The 19172-nt window shown below is 39.5% G+C and overlaps 1 protein-coding gene across 5 annotated transcripts in view; it reads right to left on the bottom strand.

The window, feature by feature from the left end:
• Positions 1 to 5575: 5575 nt before the first annotated feature.
• Positions 5576 to 19172, bottom strand: part of PPIL4 (peptidylprolyl isomerase like 4) — a 33677-nt gene continuing 20080 nt past the window's right edge. For 3 of the 5 annotated variants that reach the window (XM_023754156.1, XM_023754158.1, XM_023754157.1), the window contains 3 exons: positions 18272 to 18368; positions 13671 to 13818; positions 5576 to 8415 (listed from right to left, as the gene is read on the bottom strand). In XM_023754156.1, the coding sequence (XP_023609924.1) occupies positions 8167 to 8415; positions 13671 to 13818; positions 18272 to 18368 (494 nt within the window). In that variant the 3' untranslated portion in view covers positions 5576 to 8166. Of the gene's footprint in view, positions 8416 to 13004; positions 13108 to 13670; positions 13819 to 18271; positions 18369 to 19172 lie in introns of all 5 variants that reach the window. The other 2 variants (XR_002829396.1, XM_006089162.3) reach the window with 2 other exon arrangements.

Raw genomic sequence — 19172 nt, 5'->3', positions numbered from 1 at the left:
CTGACCCCAGACCCACCTGACCCCAGACACACCTGATCCCAGACCCACCTGACCCCAGACCCACCTGACCCCAGACCCACCTGATCCCAGACCCACCTGATCCTAGACACACCTGATCCCAGACCCACCTGACCCCAGACACACCTGACCTCAGACCCACCTGATCCCAGATCCACCTGATCCCAGACCCACCTGATCCTAGACACACCCGATCCCAGACCCACCTGATCCCAGACCCACCTGACCCCAGACCCACCTGATCCCAGACCCACCTGACCCCAGACCCACCTGATCCCAGACCCACCTGACCACAGCATTCTGCTGCCTCAGGGGATATAGGCAAACAGACCCCAAACTCTGCGTTTATTTCCTGCACTTGGGGATGCCCATCAGGGGCCAGAATAAGACAAAGAACAGGATCAAACCACACAGTAGCCGACAAAACACCAGGCCTCTGAAGTGCCCAAGACCAAAGAGAGAGGCTGGCCATTCCATCCCTACATCGAGAGCTTATTAAGGGACCTTACGAGGGGCATCTTGGCAAGATGAAGGAACAGCCTCCTTCCCGTGTGGCAGGCAGTAAAGAATGATCTAGAACAGAGCAGGGTGAGTAGGGGTACTGGGTGTGACCCGGCTCAGATAAGGGTAAAATGCCTTACATACTTGCCTGGGGAGGGCACTGGCCTGTCCCAGGAACCCAGGAATCAGCACACCTGGCTGGGGACAGGAGAGGGGTCGATCAGACAGTCTCTGAGGGGATTTACAGGCAGCGACCTGTTTGGGCCCTTATCTGCAGCAGTCACATCATGGGACAGACTCTCCTCCGGGGTGACCGGTCCAAGGACACGCCGTCAGCCAGTGGGTCAGGATGGATCGGGCTGGATTAGAACCTGGGAGCGGGTGCTGAGGAAGTAAGAATGGCACATGGTAACTGGGACTCACTTCTCTTCTTTATTCCCTCCCCATTTGTCTCCCACAGAAGAGCTGAGGCCATCTAGAAGATTAAAACATACAGAATGGGATTGTTGACATAAAAATTAAAAGTACAATCTGAAACCAATAGAAAAAGGAACACTTTCGCCCTGACTCGTTTGGCTCAGTGGATAGAGAGTCAACCTGCGGACTGAAGGGTCCCAGGTTCGATTCCAGTCAAGGGCATGTACCTTGGTTGCGGGCACATCCCCAGTGGGGGGTGTGTAAGAGGCAGCTGATCGATGTTTCTAACTCTCTATTCCTCTCCCTTCCTCTCTGTAAAAAATCAATAACATATATTTTTTTTTAAAAAGAAAAAGGAACATTTTGCTAGGAATCTAGACTAAGATGGTCACTTTGAGCACTAATTCAAGCTTCAATGGATTTTCTAACAGCAGCTACCATTTGTCAACGTAATAATGAAACAACTTTAAAATGCATTCCTGCCGTCTGCTGAGTTTGCAGAATTTGTGAGACCAGTTTTCTACTCAGGAGGTGCCCTCCACATGCCACACGAGGGCCTGTTCTCAGGACCACAGGCCAGACCTCGCCACACTTCCTACAACGCAGGATAAGGGGAGCACTGCCAACAAGCCAGTCTTCATTCTGACCCTATGCCATGTCAGAGTTTTCCTAAAAGCATGTCCGTCCATGACCAAGTTATTTGCAAACAGAGTAATTGACCGTACCTTCGCAACGCCTCCCATTGGCTAATCAGCACAATATGCAAATTAACAGCCAACAAAGATACGTAGACTCCAAGCGGCAGAGCAAAAACTGAAGGTGAGCCAGAGCCGAGAAGACAGAAGACGGAAGGCAGCTCCGGCCGGGACCACAAAGACGGAGGATGGAAGGCGGCTCAGGCCCGAGCGAAGGCCTGGGTCCCGGGTGCCAGAGGAAAACCAGTGCTGGCAGCCAGGAGAAGGGAAGGCCTATTGCACGAATCTCTCTGTGCAACAGGCCTCTAGTTCCTTTCTATAATGCCAAATGAGTGATTATGTAGCAAAGATAGCAAAACGTCAAAGTTTTTTATTGTTGTGGTGTCCATTCCACATTCTAGTTCTGCAGCAACATGGCTACCAATGCACAAGGTCTCGGCTTCCACATTGTCTCCCCTGGGAAGCCGGCTTTCATGGGAATCTGGATTGGGGGCTATCCAGAGATAGTAAACGAATGGGAGGCAATGCCATCTGAGGAACTGAGGGCTGGCCCTTGGGGAAGAGCCTGTATACAACCCCCAGAGCAACTTTTCTCAGCTCCCCAGTGCCACCCACATCTTTAACTGGGAATATGTTCTACTTTCCTGCTGCCTGAAAAAGCAAATCCATGCTTCTCAGCTTTGCATTCAGTGCACGCCCTTCCCTAATTCCCTCCTCCCTTCCGACGCTCACCACTCCTCCGTCCTCTCTTCAGTCACACCATCACATTGTTCTTTCCATCTTGCCCCTGCTCTTGACTCACGTTTTCTGACTCAGAATCCCAAGCTCTGCCCACCAGACCAAGCTTCCCTTGGAGAAACAAAACAAAACAAAACTTTTCTCTTTTTCAAGAACCACAGGTGAGTGTGGTCTTATTCTAGATCCACGACAACAAAGCCACACTTTTCCTAAGTTCTCTTTTTATACAAGCTCTCTTGCTAGTGCGTTGCCATATTTGCAATCCTTTAGGTGTCTCAAGCTTCCCAGTGTCCTAAGCAAAATAAAATAATAGCCATACAACTTTTTAATTGCACATAAAACACCCCTCAAAACCCCCGCCCATCTGCCCATTCGATACATGAGGACTAGGAGAGGAGGCAAACAAAATTAACCCTAATCAGCAGTCTGCTGTGGAGTAAGATCGGTAAGAATAAAGATTGCCCCAGTAGCGACAATTGAGATTACTTGCTTAAAAAAAGAATTTTTTTTTGAAAATTAAGGGGATCTCCATATTCTATCGTTTAATAACAGGAAGCACAAGCTTCTCTAAAATTTCCCATCAAAACAGAGTTTCATAGCAACAGCCACTGAAAGGTAAAGGCCTCTGTGATTTCGATTTTACTAGCTATTATGCATTCTTTGTGACTCAGTCTAGATGGGTAAGAAACGTCAAACTTGAGATTAAAAATTTTTATGATCAGTGGAAAACAGATATGAAATATATCTCAATAACTAAAAAGCAACAAATTTATTAAAAAACATTTGTGTGAGTATAAACTTAAAGTTTCTCTGCTTTGAGCCTTTGATAGTTCAGACCAAAATCCTTCAAATTTCAACTGGTAAAGAGATTAACCCAGCCCAGCCGGCATGTTTCAGTGGTCGAGCATCAACCTATGAACTAGATCATGGTGCGATTCCCGGTCAGGGCACATGCCCAGGTTGCAGGTTCGATCCCTTCATCTCTAAAATCAATTTAAAAATTTTTTAAAAAGAGATCAACCTGAAACCTTGCAGCAAGTTATAATGAGTGAGCATTTTTAATTTCAAAATCACATGGTTGCTTTAACCTAGATGTTAATAGTAGTAACAGAGCACCAGACTGCCCTGTAAGTCAAGGGTGCCTGATGGACACTGTGGTTAGGGGCCATCGCCATTAAAATCACTTCCTTTTAACAGAACTTTGTTTTCATACATACACCTCTTGTTAAAACAAGTTTTTCATACCCAAAATGTCAGCTTTTGCAATTAAGGACAATTTTTCCTTAAAATGCTAGGTTCAGAAATTTTTACTACTTTTATTTTTTCCCACTAAACCTACTGAATTCAAGTTTCAGAAATCAGTAAGTTATTTCTTCTCACGACTCCTGTCATATTCGACCATTATTTCTCCCTTGCTCATTCTTTAAGGCCACATTTTAGAGTTCTGTATGGACAATGTTTATCTTTCTCTATTCAGGGTGATAGTTTCTTTTTATATAGACTTTTATTGATTTTTAGAGAGAGAGAGAGGAATGGAGATGGATAGAGAGATAGAAACATCAATGAGAATCATCAATTGGCTGCCTCCTGCACAGCCCCCACTGGGGATGGAGCCCATAACTTGGGCATGTCCCTGATCAGGAATTGAACCCGCAACCTCTTAGTTCCTGTGTTGATGCTCAACCGCTGAGCCACACCAGCCAGGTGGGGGTGATAGTTTCTTATGTAACGTCATTACCATTTTCTCTATTGATAGCTAAGAGTTATGTAGTGGAGGTTGGGGGCTAAAAGCCTCAGGCCAACAGTGAGGAGGGATGCTGATGAAGACTAGGTTTGGGGCCTGAAAGAGGGTTGGGAAGCTGAGTCTAAAATCTTCACATAAGCCCTGGCCAGTGTGGCTCAGTTGGCTGAGCATCATCCTGTGCACCAACAGGTCGCCAGTTCATTTCCCGGTCAGGGCACATACCTACATTGCAGGTGCATTTGGGAAGCAACCAATCAGTGTTTCTCTCTCACATTGATGTTTTCTCTCTCTCTCTCCCTCTCCTTTCCTCTCTCTACAATCAAAACATATTTTTTAAAAACTTAAAAAATATAAAATCTTCACATACAGCCAGGTAATTAGAAGGGCTCACCTTCAGAGAAAGACTAGGCTAGAATAAAACATCTGCAGACATCCTCCCAGCTCTGCAATGATGGAGGTCGGGGTAGACCTTAAAAGTAGACTTGTTTTCCCTAATATTTTTACACTGTGTATGTATACATATTTTTAAATAAATTTTAAAATAATGAAGAAAAAATATTATTTACAGATATTATTTATCGCTCACATAAAACCTTACAGATTTTAAATTTAGTAAAATGGATGGATGTAAGAACAGTAATTAAAAATATAACTCACTTCAGCAGCACAAATACTAAAATTGGAATGCTATAAATATGATTAGCATGGCCCCTGCACAGGATGTTACACACATTTTTTTTAACCCTTTCAAAAATCTAAAATTATCTCAAAATAAAAAGTTAAAAATATATATGTAACTACATAGGTCAGGAAAGAGAAAATCATATTTTTAAATGATACTATTTATAATAGAACATTAGGATAAGGAAACCGGGAGTAAATTTAACAAAGAAAGTTCAAAAGCTTTATAAAGGAAATTCTAAGAATTTAAATAACTAAATGGAAGGATATGCTATCTTTATGAACAAGAAAATTCAAAATTCAAAATTATGAAGATTTACCCCCCACAAAATGATCAACCATTTAAATGCAAAGGTAATTAGTCCCAACAGAATTCTTTGGAAAACCTGAGAAGTTGGTTCCACAACTGCACAGAACAAAAGGTAAAGGCATTCCTAAAGAAACAGGTGGGGGACTTGTGTAAACACTTTCTATAAAGCTACAGAAATGTAGATGTTTGGTATTGGCAGTAGGATAAACAATAAACCAATGGAATAGCCCGTGAAACAAAACCCAAACATATATAGAAACGTATATGAGAGAAATGGAACTATAGGTCAACCAGGAATAGATAAACCATTCATTAATGGGGTGTGGACAGTTGGACATATCCATATGTTTAAAAAAAAAGGTGAATTTGGATCTTGATATCACACCATACACACACACACACACACACACACACACACACACACACAATTTAATGAGGATTAAAGATTTAAATATAAAAAACAAAGCTTTATTTATAACTTTTAGAACATAGAATATCTTTATTAAAGATTTCTTAAACAAAATAGAAAAGGCCCAAAACACACAGAGAAAAGCGAATAAATTTGACATTAAACTTAGAAATTTCTACCTAAAATACAAAACCCAATTCTAATCAGACACCTAGTCCTAACTTCCAGTTTACAGGAAATAAAGAGGTTAGAAACACCATAATGATGCCATCAATTCCAGAAGTGGAACATTTTACAAAACAACTGGCCTGAACTCTTCAAAAAGTCAACGTCAAAGGGACATCTGTAATACTTTCAACAACAAATTTAAACGTAAGTCATCATTAAAAAGAAGGGAGGTAGACATAGATGGATGGGTAGGAAACTCTTCTAGATTAACAGAATAAACTGACAAGAACAACTTGCAGTGCTTGAACTTTGATTGAGTTTAGATTTAAAAACAAACCAACACCTAAAAGTGACGTTCTTGACACAATCAGGGAGTTCATACAGGGCTTAGAATAGCTTTCATTCCCAACAGCCAGAACGGAGAAACCTCAAACCAGACCAGGCACAGGGCAGATTATACAGAAAGGTTATTACCTAAGGCTTATCTGGAATTAGCCCTAACTAAAGGCTTTTCTAGTCCTACCTCATTAAGCTTAACAGGAAGCTATGAAAGGATCAAACAGCTTCCAAGTAACTTAATTATGTCCCAGAATAAAGCTCAACATATTTAAAGGAATATAAAAAACTCCAGCACCTAACAACGTAAAATTAAAAAATCATCAGGCATGCGGAGAAGGAGATTATAATCTATTGGGGGGGGGGGGGGAGTCAACCAACAGAAACAAACCAGAAATGACACAGATGACAGAATGCACACGAACATTAAAACACCGATTACAAATATACTCCAGATGTTTCAAAGATAAAAAAAATGCACGAGCATGTTAAGGAAAGACATGGTAGATATAAACTTCTAAAAAGATTAAAAATATGTCAGCCCTAGCCGGTTTGGCTCAGTGGATAGAGCATTGGCTTGTGGACTAAAGGGTCCCGGCTTTGATTCCGGTCAAGGGCATATACCTCAGTTGCAGGCTCGATCCCTGGCCTTGGTTGAACCTGTGATATCTCTCTCGTATCAATGTTTCTCTCTCTCTGTCTCTCCCCCTCCCTTCCACACTCTCTTAAAAAAAAAATCAATGAAAAAATATCCTCAGGTGAGGATTAATAAAAAAATGTTTAAAAATATAATGTCCAAGGTCAAAAATATACTGAATGGAATTAACAAGACATTAGATACTTCAGGAGAAAAGATTAACGAATTTGAGGACATGATGGAAAATGTCCGACTTGGCATACAAAGAGAAAAGACTTTAAAAAAACCCACCAGACTGTGAAACAATTTAATGTGGCCTAACATACAACTGGAGTCCCAGAGGGAAAGCAGTGAAAGGACAGGAAAGACAATCATTATTATTATTATTATTATTATTGAAGAAATAACAGCCAAAAATGTTCCAAATTTTATGAAAACCATAAAACCACAGGAAATAGCCCCAGCAGAAGAAACATGAAAAAAATCTACTCCAAGCACATCATAATCAAACTGCTTAAAACTCAAAAAGGTCAAAGCAGGCAGAGAAAAAGGACACATTACATATAGAAGAACAAAAATAAGAATAATAGTGCTCTTGCTGGACACCACAATAAGATGCCACTTAACCTCCATGAGATTGGCAAAATGAAAAAGCCTAGAATTAAGTGTTGGAGAAAATGGTAACTCACATAGTGCTGGTAGGGTATAAACTGGTACAGCCACAGAAGAGATGCATTATCTTGTAAAATGAAGACTTCCATACCACATGGCCAAGCAGTGCCCCTCCTAGATATACAATGTTCATAGCAGCATTGTTTGCAATAGCAAAAACAAAACCAACAAACCCAAACATCCATCCACGGGAGAAGGGATAAACTGCGGTCTATTCATAGAACTATACGGCAATAAAAATGAGTGATTCCCAAAAAGTACTAAGTCAAAAAAAGCAAGTCATAGAAATGAGCATACATTATGCCATTTATATAAAATTCAAAAACATACAAAACTTAACATTTCATCTAGGGATACATATATTGTAAAACTAGAACAAGTGAGAGAATAACAAACACAAAATTCATAATAATTACTTGAGAAGGAGAGGGCACATGAGGGACTTTACCAATATTACCAAAATGCAGGTAATATTCATTTCCTAAGCTAGCTGATAGGTACAAAGATAATTATTTTTAATCCTCATATATACATGTGTGTGTTTTTTATGTATGAAATACTTCATTTTTAAAAAGTGGAAAATTAAAGACTTGAAAAATGAAGACTACTATTTATGTTTAACAATAAAATTAGTGTAAAAAAATATACAAAGAAAATGTTCAATTCTTTATTGTCTTTCTGTGCCCCACACAATCAGTATTAATCTATAAGGGGGACACTCAGAATACAGGAAAAAACCAAGTGGAGTCTTTAACTGTTTTGAGACAAAATCTGAACATCTATTACTCTAAGTTAGACAAGAGTAAGTATTTTAGCCACCCGTGTCTGATTCTTCATGTTTCATCTGTACTTAGATTTTTCTTTATCTTTGGATTTCCTGGGACTCCTGCTTCGGTCTCTCTTTTTATTCCTTTCTCTTTCATAGGGATCTGTTTGGTATTTGGATTTGTGGCTATTACTGTAGTGACCATCCCTTTCTCGAGATCGGCTACGACTTCGGTTTTGAGTTCGGTCCTTCTTTTCATTCTTTTGTTTCTCCCAACAGCTTTCTTCTTCATAGTGACCGAACCCCATTTCTCTGTAGATATCCTGTCAAAGGAATAAAGAGAATTACAAGTGAATCCATGGAATCACTGTCAGTTAATAAAACTTAGACAAGCCCACCATTAGCAAGCAGTCGTAGTGGCTCAGATTTGAACACTACCACTAATGCCAGACATTTTGTAAATTAAAAAGCAAAAATAATTCAGAAAAAGATTTGACCATTTTTCTAATCGATCTCATTGGTTTGTATCTATTCAGCCAAACTGAAGGATCAGAACTAAAAACAAAAAACTGAAATTGCTCAATTGAAATTAGAACAGGTCTTTAGAGCAAAATTGAAATACTAAAAACTCTGGTTATGTATGGTTACCTTTCCACCTCCCCCTTCTCCACTCCCCAAAATATTCTATTCTTCATATTAAGTAGCAGTGGTACTTTTCCCATATAGGAGAGGGCTAATTATAATTCTATTTCTGCTTGTATTCTGCTTGTATTCTGCCCTTAATTAAAATGAGTTCTCTCAGCAAGAGGCTGAAATCTAAAATGACCAGAAGAGATGGCTTGTAAAATTCAACTTTCTTAAAAGATTTCTCAGAGGAAAGGCAAAATCCTAAGGATTGAACTACCAAGGGTCTTGCCTCTATCACCATAGATATTATTAAAGTAGATGTAAATGTCAAGGTTCAAAATCTACAGTAATGGGTACCCCTGGTTAAAGACTGAATTTTAAACAGATGACTCATAGTTATTCCATAGCTGTCTAGAGACTGTACAATACGCCTGTCATGGAGATTGCAGTATGTGAATAGAGATCTAATGGGATCACTATAATCAGTGTTTGTGAAATACAACATTATACACAGATTCATTATTTCCCACACAATCCCTATGGCTCTTATCATGAATCGGTATTTGGTTTAACCCTTTACCAATTATTTTCTAACAAAATATTTCATCCTTAGATAAAAGAATTTTTGTGCGTCCTGTAACAGATACAAAAAGTAGCCATGTACAATTCTGTCTGTACACCTATTTTATGAATTGGTTGAGACAATAAACTTTTAACATAAAGAGACAGTTAGCTGATGTATAACTCTGTAAAATCTATAGCACATTATTACATACTAGAAGCCCAGCGCATGAAATCGCACGGCCCCGCCCTCCCATGCAGCCTGGTTGTGCTCGCGGCCCCACCCATCCGCATGCGCCTCACCAGGCTCACAGCCCCACCCACCCGCACCGGTCTTTGGTCATTATGGCCTTAGGGCCACTGGGTTTTTATAATGTAGATATTGGCACTTAAATGCTTTAAGAGTTTAAAACTAGAAAAAGAGAGGGGGGTTATGTAGCACTTAATTCTTTGAAAAAATTGAGGAACCTGAAAATCTAAAATGGACTGAAACCTTAAAATCTCTCCAACTTGGAGTAATTTCAAAGCTACACAAGCTTTGAAGTCAGGCAGCTTTAGGTTCCAATGGTCTTTGTCATTTCTTGAGATTAGGTTTACCAGAGAAGGTTTTATAGAAAAGTTAGAACTTGAGAGGAGCCTCAAAGATTGAGAGGGTTTGGGTTGGATTGGCAGTGAGCAGGCTAATGCAAGCAGTGTACATGAAAACTGAAAAGCAAGGAAGAATTAGCACTGAGAGCATGAAGGAGAAAAGTGCAGGTGTCTGGGAGAAGCCACATTAGAACAGGTCCTCGAAGTATGGGCTAGCACAGTGCTAAGTGCTTTGGAGTACAATATCATCCTCATTCCAGAAATAAGAAAACTGACACTTGAGGTCTGCACAGGTTGGAAGTAATGATTTAACTGATCAATAATTGGATATATAAAACTGGAATGGGGGTGATAAAGAATAACGAAGAAAACCCACACCTGACTGAATCGAAATAAACATTAAACTTCCAGCTTTCCCACTAGCTATAAGGTCCACAGCCTGTGGGGCCAGGCTCTCATAACTAAAGTGAAGGAAATGAATCAGATGAGCTCTAAGTCCTATCCAGCACAGACTTTAAACAATTCTATCATTTTATATGTTTAAGACATAAGACAAGATGATTAAACTAGCATGTGGCTAAAAAGAAAAGAAAACATAAAGTGGCCAATTTAAAGTAACCAACCTAATCTATATGATTTCAAAGTAAAAAAAAAAAAAAGTCTAATCTAACTAAAAATCATCCTTGCTCTGGTCACTGGAATTAAATAAAAGATTTAGCTAAATCTAAATCACTAAAATAACATTAAAGGATTAAAATGACAGCAAAAATAGAGTCCCAAATTATAAGACTACTAAACACCTATGAAAACCACAGAGGACTGACTACCAGTATGAATACATCTGAGCCAGGCAACCCACAGCTGAGGACTCATTTCCTGTAACCCTAGGAAAACCCAAACCTCAACAACACAGAAACCATCTTTGGAATTAAGACACAGGTGGAAAATTTAAATAGAGAAGTTTTCAAATTGAATAATAAGGTTGTCACTAAATAAAAAACAAAGAACTTGAAGAAATAAGTTAAAACATTCTTAGGAAATGAGGCTCACCAAGCAAAATGGCAACAAATAGAAGAAGTTGAGCTATACACAGAAATTACCTAGTATTGAAAATTCCCTTTAATGATTATGTTTTTGAGACTGAAATCAAAAGGATGAGAATCAGAGTAATAGAAAAAATTGGGGCCTATTTAAATCTTAAATATAGATGTTGTTCTATTATAAAAAATAGTAACAGAAAATTAGTATAGCTATATTATTAAATGAAAATATAAAATAAAAAACATTTACTGTAACTCAAAGATATAGACAACAGATTGGTGGTTACCAGAAGGGCAGGGGGTTTTGGGGGGCAAAATTGGTACAGTGATGACTAGAAACTATACTGTTGAGCCCACTATAGTGTACACAGATAGCAAATTACAATGTTGTACACCTGAAATTTAAATAAGGTTATTAACCAATGTTACCTCAATTAAAAAAACATCCATCTGCTTTAATACACTTTAAAGGGAGAAATAAAGTTAGGAGATTACTATTTGGAATTTAATAATTTCATAGTTGCCAACTACCTTAATATTCTCTAAAAAACAACAACAGTATTCCCCCAAAATATCACTTGATGCTTTTCGCTCTGTGCCAAATGAGGATATTTGCTAATGTAAAGTTTTAAGTAAGCAAACAGCAGGATAGAAAAGATTCATAAGCCCTGGCCAGGTGGCTCAGTTGGGTGAAGCGTTGTCTCATACACCAAAAAGGTTTCAGGCTCAATTACTGCTCAGGGCATATGTCTAGGTTGTAGGTTCAATCCCCAGGTGGGGCACCTACAGGAGGCAACTGATCCATGTTTCTTTCTTTCTCTTTCTCTTTCTCTTTCTCTCTCTCTCTCTCTCTCTCTCTCTCTCTCTCTCTCTCCATGTTTCTTTCTTTCTCTTTCTCTTTCTCTCTCTCTCTCCCCCCCCCCCCAACCGCCCCCACTTTCCTCTCTCTCTAAAATCAATAAGCATATCGTTGGGTGAGAATTTAAAAAAAAAATTCATAATAAGGGGAAGAAATAACAGACATAAAATGCAGCCAGTCTTTGGATTTTCTTTAAACCTTATCTCAGACACACCAGTGTGTATCTCAGGCCTAGATTCATTGATGATTCCATGTACAAGTGCAGGATGGTGATCTGTAGCTGAAGGCGATACATGGGGTGGGGGCGATAATTAAGGGGTTTTAGTGAAAAACATTAAATATTCGTAGAAATGTGATATAGCCATCATTTAAAAAGCTAAGTAGCCTGGCCAGTGTGGCTCAATGGTTGAGCCGTGACCTATAAACCAGGAGGTCACAGTTCAATTCCCAGTTTTGGACTTGATCCCGAGTTGGGGTGTGCAGGAGGCAGCCTATCAATGATTCTCCCTCATCATTGATGTTTCTCTCTTCCGCTCTGAAATCAATAAAAATAGATTAACAAAAAAAGCTAAATTTATAATAGAGTACAAACATTAGGAGGGAGGTGTTCCTATTAGATCACACTAAAATATTACACTGTGGGACAAATTGTATTAGACTAACAGTAAGATTTAGAAAAGAAAACATATATATCAGCTAAGAAGAGCAGCAGTACATTTGTTAGGAGTACAAGTCTGAATTTAAATTGTGCCTCCACTATTTATTAGCTGTAAAACTATGGGCAAGCTGCTTGACCTCTTCCGTTTTCACTGTCTTTGTTGTGAAATGGGGCCAACAGTACCCACCTCACTGTAAAGACTCTGAAGATGTAGCGATTACTGATTCATGTGCGGACCATTTAAAGGACTGACAAAGGTGTCACTTAAAAACAGAAGCCAGGGCATGAAGGAGGGCAAGCTTTAAATAGCTAAAGGGCTGTGGAAAGGAGAAGGTATACGTCTGGTTAGACAACAGCGAAGAATAAGAATATTTGCTATCCAGAAAATAGGGGGCTAAGAATATATATAAAATATATGCTTGCTGAAATCTTTTAAATGAAGAATAAATCATAAAACACATTAAAATGGTTAACTACGGGGGGGGGGGGGTGGCATTACCACAGAGAAAGTACTTCAACTGATTTAAAACACCGTAATTTGACTATATAAATAAAAGTAGTAACAAAAGCCAACCATACTGCATCTCTCCATGGTGTCTCTGCCTGACATCCTCCCCGTCTTGAGTTCCTTCTCACCTGGGCCCATGACACCTCCTCCTCCACCAGGGCCCAGATGCCTTCACTTGGTAAAACAAAAGCAGGAGCTGTAGTGTAACTTGTTTTCATTTAACTAAGAGCCAAAATGCAGGCTGGAAATGCTTTCTTCTCTTTATAATCAATTTTTCTTTGGGGAATTTTTACTATTATTGTCTTAGAAAATGCATTGTCAAAGAAAGCTTTGGGATGATCAATTATGAGCACTGTTTTCATTCATATATACAATACAGAAGGGAATAAATGTTTCACAGGTCCTAAACCCTCAAGAGTTTTAAGTGCAGCACACAACACTTGGTGATAAAACGCTAAGTGAGAACTGTTTGAGCACAACCATACTTGCTTTCATGGGAACAGAGGAGTGTCCACAGGTGGTATGGAAATCACTCGCTTCACAATGGGAAACTACATACTAAGTTAATTCAAACGCAATCTTTTATAATTTGTGATACATATTCTTAAAAATTAAAGTTCATTACCCAGTGAAACCATTCTACACGTTAGACTTAGAACATGCCCATCACTACAATGTAATTTATAAAGGGATAAAATATTTATTTCTCCACCACTGAGTCTGGACATGAGCAGTACCTGATTAGTATTTTTGATTGGCATGTAGTTCTCATCTTCTTTTTCTTCAGAGCAGTGACGGGTTTTCTTCTTGTGTTTTTTACTTGTGTGTGAGTGACTTGATTTTGAGTCTTCTGACTGCTCCTCTAATATAAGATCATACTTTGCACTGCAGCAGCTAGTTAAGGACAAGCGTGAGAACGAATACTGGTAATACATCAAAACCTAAGAATCTGGTGAACAAAGGAGACCAAAAAGTTAAAGGTAACTTTTTAAAATAAAAGCATCTTACAAGTATAGTTTATTTCTAAAACAAAATGGATTCTTTTTTTTTTCATTACATAGAAAAAAATGGAAAGAACTCTGATTGTATATAGGCAGTTAACAATTATAAGTGGGCAAAAAATATGGAGGGGGAAATATAATATAATATAATATAATGTCCACAAATTAAAATATAAGTATCTAAAAAATAAGGAAACATTTGTCAATAATGAGAAAACCTAAACTTAGAAAATGTTTAACTAGAAAAAATTAAGATAATACAAACTCCAAAGCCAGAAAAGCTACATAAGATAAAAGGTACATTCATGTAACGCTTCTTCTTCTGAGCAAATTAGCTCACCTGATAGGAGGAAATTTAGCAGTGCATGTCAACAGCTACTATGCTTAAATTCAATTAAGAATTTATAAAAATTCTGTGGCATTTCAGAGGGAAGGTGGAGGTGGATGGGAAGAGAGCAACCAAATAACTTGTATGCATATATGCATAACCTATGGACACAGACAATAGGGTGGTGAACGCCTGGAAGGCAGACTGGGGCAAGTAGAAGGGGTCAGATGGGGGGAAAAGGGGAATATATGTCATACTTTCAACAATAAAGATTTAATTGTAAAAAATTAAATTAAATAACAAGTTAAATGAACAAAGGAATACATAATGGGATTATTTTTAATGATAAACTAGGAACAACAAATAGCCTAGTAATAACTATAGATTCAATTATATTGTAGTACTTCAACATGATATTTTATAAAAGAAGTTATTAACAATGATAAATTAATGCTATGAAAAACCTGGGAAGGTGTTTCTGAAAAATTAAAAGTGAAAAAAGCTCAAAGCAAAAACCATATATATCATACAGTGATTATAAGTTTACATAGATCAAATCTTGAAGGAACAAGAAAAAATAAATATCATTTGTAGATGGTAGAACAATGACTGAATTTTTTAAATTCCACATAAAAATGTTATAAAAATAGTGGTAATGTTTTAATTCAGAAATAGGTATTTTCTCTAATATAAATAAAACTAACCCATGTCTTAGAATAAGAGAAAATATAAAACTACTACAACCTCTGCTGAAAATAATCTCAATTTTGAGGAAGGCTAGAAGAGTGGTTTTCAAAAGAAAGCTTATGAGGAAGCCCCGCACGCAGGGCTATTTTAGCGGCGTGGGGGCCTAGAGCAATCGCAGACCCACTTCCCTAGGGACCAGAGTGTCCCATCTGTTTCCACAATGCCACAGTCTATGCTTTCCTCAGGGGTGACTCACTTCTACCTCAGATTAACCAGGAAACCACTGCACCTTTTCACTTTCACAAGATGGCTAAAGACGCCTAGTCAGCCTGTACTGTCCTATTATTACTCTATTATCTCTGACTTCTTTTCTCCTTTATACTATGGCATATCATATCACACTGTTTCCAGGATACCTTCTGGATCTTCTCCTTTTTCAGATACAAATTCAATAGTCCTTGCCTATGATTTCATCTTAGTGTGTAGCTTTTCACATGCTTCTCCCTCTGTCCAAAAGGCTTTAGAGAGGTGTTTTTCAAAATGCTGGTCATGATCCAGCAATGGAGTGCAAAGTCCATTTAGCGGGTCACAGCCAGCATTGTTCAGTAACACAAAATAGGAAACAGAGTGCAGGGTCAGACTCATGAATTTCCTTTTTCTTGTTCAATATTCCGATGGAGGATAATTAGCAGTGGTTTACACCAGGACATGTCTGTCTTCTCCATCAACTTCAAAAGCCTAAAGCAGGCACTGTTCACTGTAATTGTTTAAATTTAAATTCATTAAACATGCGGTTAGTAGCTATACAAGGCAGTGGAGACATAATAGGTTTCCATCACTGTACAAAGTCCTATTGGACAGGACTGGGCTAGAGGTTTATCCTCAAACATGCCTCATTTCCTTTCTTCACTCTTAGTAATCTATCATCTTGAATTCAAAACACTGTAACATTACATATTCTTTCTTCTCAGCCTGAGCTAATTCTATGGGGGAAAAGACGCCTGCTTCTATTTTATACTCTACGACTGTACTTCCTTTTATTTGTCCTACACACTCCTTTTCTTCCAGCTGCAGTTACTAGTATTTAATTTTAAAGATTTGATAAATCTCAACTGTATTTCATCCATACCTTTTATGATTTTAAGATTTCAATCATATCCTCCCTGATGTTTATCTTTTCTGGCTAAATCTTAGCTCACTGTTTGGTCTGTTTGCAAGTGAAAGCCTTTCCTCATGCTGATTATGTCGGCATACATACTGCAGACTTTACCCACTCTAACCTCTAGAATGCTTTATCTATTGTAAACAACCAACACTGCTTTAAAAATCTATCCTATATAATAAAAGGGTAATATGCAAATTGACTCTAATGGCAGAACCACCAGGACCGACTGCTCGGACACGCACTGACCACCAGGAGGCAGATACTCAATGCAGGAGCTGCCCCCTGGTGGTCGGTGTGCTTCCACAGGGGGAGCACTGCTCAGCCAGAAGCTGGCTCATGGCTGGCCAGCATAGCGATGGTGGCGGGAGCCTCTCCCACTTCCACGGGAGTACTAGAGATGTCCAATTAACGGCTTAGGCCCGCTCCCCGCAGGCCTAAGCCATTAGTCGGACATCCCCCGAGGGCTCCCAGGCTGCCAGAGGGATGTGTGACTGCCAGTTTAGGCCTGATCCCCCAGGGAACAGGCCTAAGCAGCCTGTCGGAAATCCCCCAAGGGGTCCCAGACTGTGAGAGGGCGCAGATCGGGCTGAGAGACCCCCCACTCGAGTGCACGAATTTTCATGCACTAGGCCTCTAGTCTATAATAATAAAAGTGTAATATGCTAATTAGACTGGACGACCTTCTGGATGAAGCCAGGGCTGTTAGGAAAGCCCAGGTCTTGGGTGTCTGCCGGTGGCAGGAGGAAATGACCGGACAACTGGCCGGTAGCTATGAAGAGCACCAACCCAGACCTTGCTGCTGGGGCCCTGACAGCCCCGAATCTGGTTCACCTGCACCCCAGACCCAGACAGGAGAGAGGAGAGAGCCCGATTCCTCACGGAATTGGCGATTGGTTAGTTTGCTGCTGGGGCCCTGACAGCCCCGAATCTGGTTCACCGGCACCCCAGACCCAGACAGGAGGGAGGAGAGAGCCCAATTCCTCGTGGAATCGGCTGTGCCTTACCTTGCTGCTGAGGCCCTGTGAGCCCTGAATCTGGTTCACCCACACCCCGGACCCAGACAGGAGGGAGGAGGGAGCCTGATTCCTCACGGAATTGGCCATTGGTTAACTTACAGCTGGGGCCAACCTTCCGTAGTCCCTTCCCCCATCCAGCTGGCCCCCCTGATCAACCCCAATGGGGGGGGGGGGGCAGCCAGCCAACCTCCCGCAGTCCCTTCCCCAGCCAGCTAGCCCCCCAGATTGGACCCAATCGCTGGCCATGCTGAGAGATCCCGCCCATGCACAAATTCGTGCACCAGGCCTCTAGTAAGTACATAACCGTCAGCCCAATATTCATCTTTCCTTGATGACTACTTGGAAAAGAAATGTTCCATATACAGTATAGGAAAAGAGAAGCTCTAAAACACCAACAGAAACTAGAAAACAAAGAAACCATTAAAGAAAGAATCCCAAAAGAAGCTTTACAATGTGTAGAGTGATAAATTTATAATGAAAACATCAATGAAAAATTAAAATGACATAATATGAACAGTATGTTTCATTGCTCCTTACTTGTCTCAACCTAAAATTTGGAAAAACCTAAATAAAATGGTCAAGTCAAAGAATTTCTTTAATCCTATAAAAGTCACCTCTTGTACACAAGTGAAGCCCAACATGTATTTGTTGCTAGACTGACAATGTCCTAAGCAGAAAGAAGCAGCCTAATTATGTAAGGAACAACAGGATTTTGTTGTCCACATAGTCACCATCTCCAAAGTTAACTATCCAAGGAAGGTTAGCACAAAGGATTTGGTTAGCTATAATAAAGAAATTTCTGACTATGAGGAATTTAAAATATTGCAATTATGTAGAGAAAATATGAATCTTACCTGAAGATCTTCTGCGAATAAGTATTAACTTTAACCTAAGAGTAGGGAGGGAAAAGAAGGCTAAACACTTATTTCAACCCTAACTTTCTCCATATAATAGAGAATACACTGAAAAAGCAAAGTATATATAAGACAGTAAACAGAGATAAACATAATGACTCCTTCACAAACCATCTGGCTTAGGGACTTTTCTACAGCCTTTGTGACTTTTTATAACATATCGCACAGTACTCTACACAGAGTGTATGGTCAACACATATTGACTGACTGCTTCCTGTGAAGGATACTCCTGTTTGGGCTTTACTTTATCTTTCAGAACCAAATTAGATGATTTATCCTGTTCCTTTTCATACTCTTTGAAATCACTCTTGGTATATCTTCCACCTATTTATCAAAAAAAAGAAGAAAAAAATGAGTAAGAAAAATTCCCTAATTAATCAAGAACAGAAATTACTTTATAAGAGGTATAATATACAAGACCGATTTTATAAGTGGCATATATATCAGGGGCTAGAAAAAGGCTGAGAAGAGAACAAAGAATCATAATAATTCATTCTCCATTACTATTTTAACTGGTAGCCATATGCTGCCACCTAATGAAATACATGAATATTACAACACCATACTTTCAAATCCTAAACAACACAGTGCATACATACGTTCACTGGAAAATAATGCAGTGTTTAAGTAAAGCCATTATATCCATGAGAACATTAGATCCAAGGGAAGCTAAGGGTTTGGGACTTGAGTCTGAGATGCCAGAAACTTACAAGTTTGGAAGAAGTGAGGCTTTAAAGACCTATGATCTGTCAAAAGAAACATTGTCCCCAAATCTCAACAGAGCACCAAGCAGATAGGGGACAGCAGGATGTGTGTAGAAGTTTGCTGAGAGATGCGAGATGGGGGGATTGGTGTCTCTGCTTTAAAATTCTTCCTTAAGAGCACCTTTATTCCTCCCAAGAGCCAAAAATGAAATCAACTATGATCTCTTCAGAAAAACAGGACCTATTCCTAAATCCTGACTGGCCTACAGTGGCAGGGCAGGAAAGGAGAGAGCATTCCATGCAGCCTCTCTACTCTCAAGCCTAGTCTCCTGCCAGAGAAGGATTCAGCTCCTACCCATGGCCCAGACCTGCTGGCTGCCCTGCCTTTCCTGTCTCCTCCACAGAAATGAGGAAATGCTTCTAA

The sequence above is a fragment of the Myotis lucifugus genome, unplaced genomic scaffold (assembly GCF_000147115.1).
Source record: "Myotis lucifugus unplaced genomic scaffold, Myoluc2.0 scaffold_57, whole genome shotgun sequence".
NCBI lineage: Eukaryota > Metazoa > Chordata > Mammalia > Chiroptera > Vespertilionidae > Myotis > Myotis lucifugus.
Note: the sequence above shows the minus strand (reverse complement) of the source record. Positions and strands in the feature narration are given on the sequence as shown.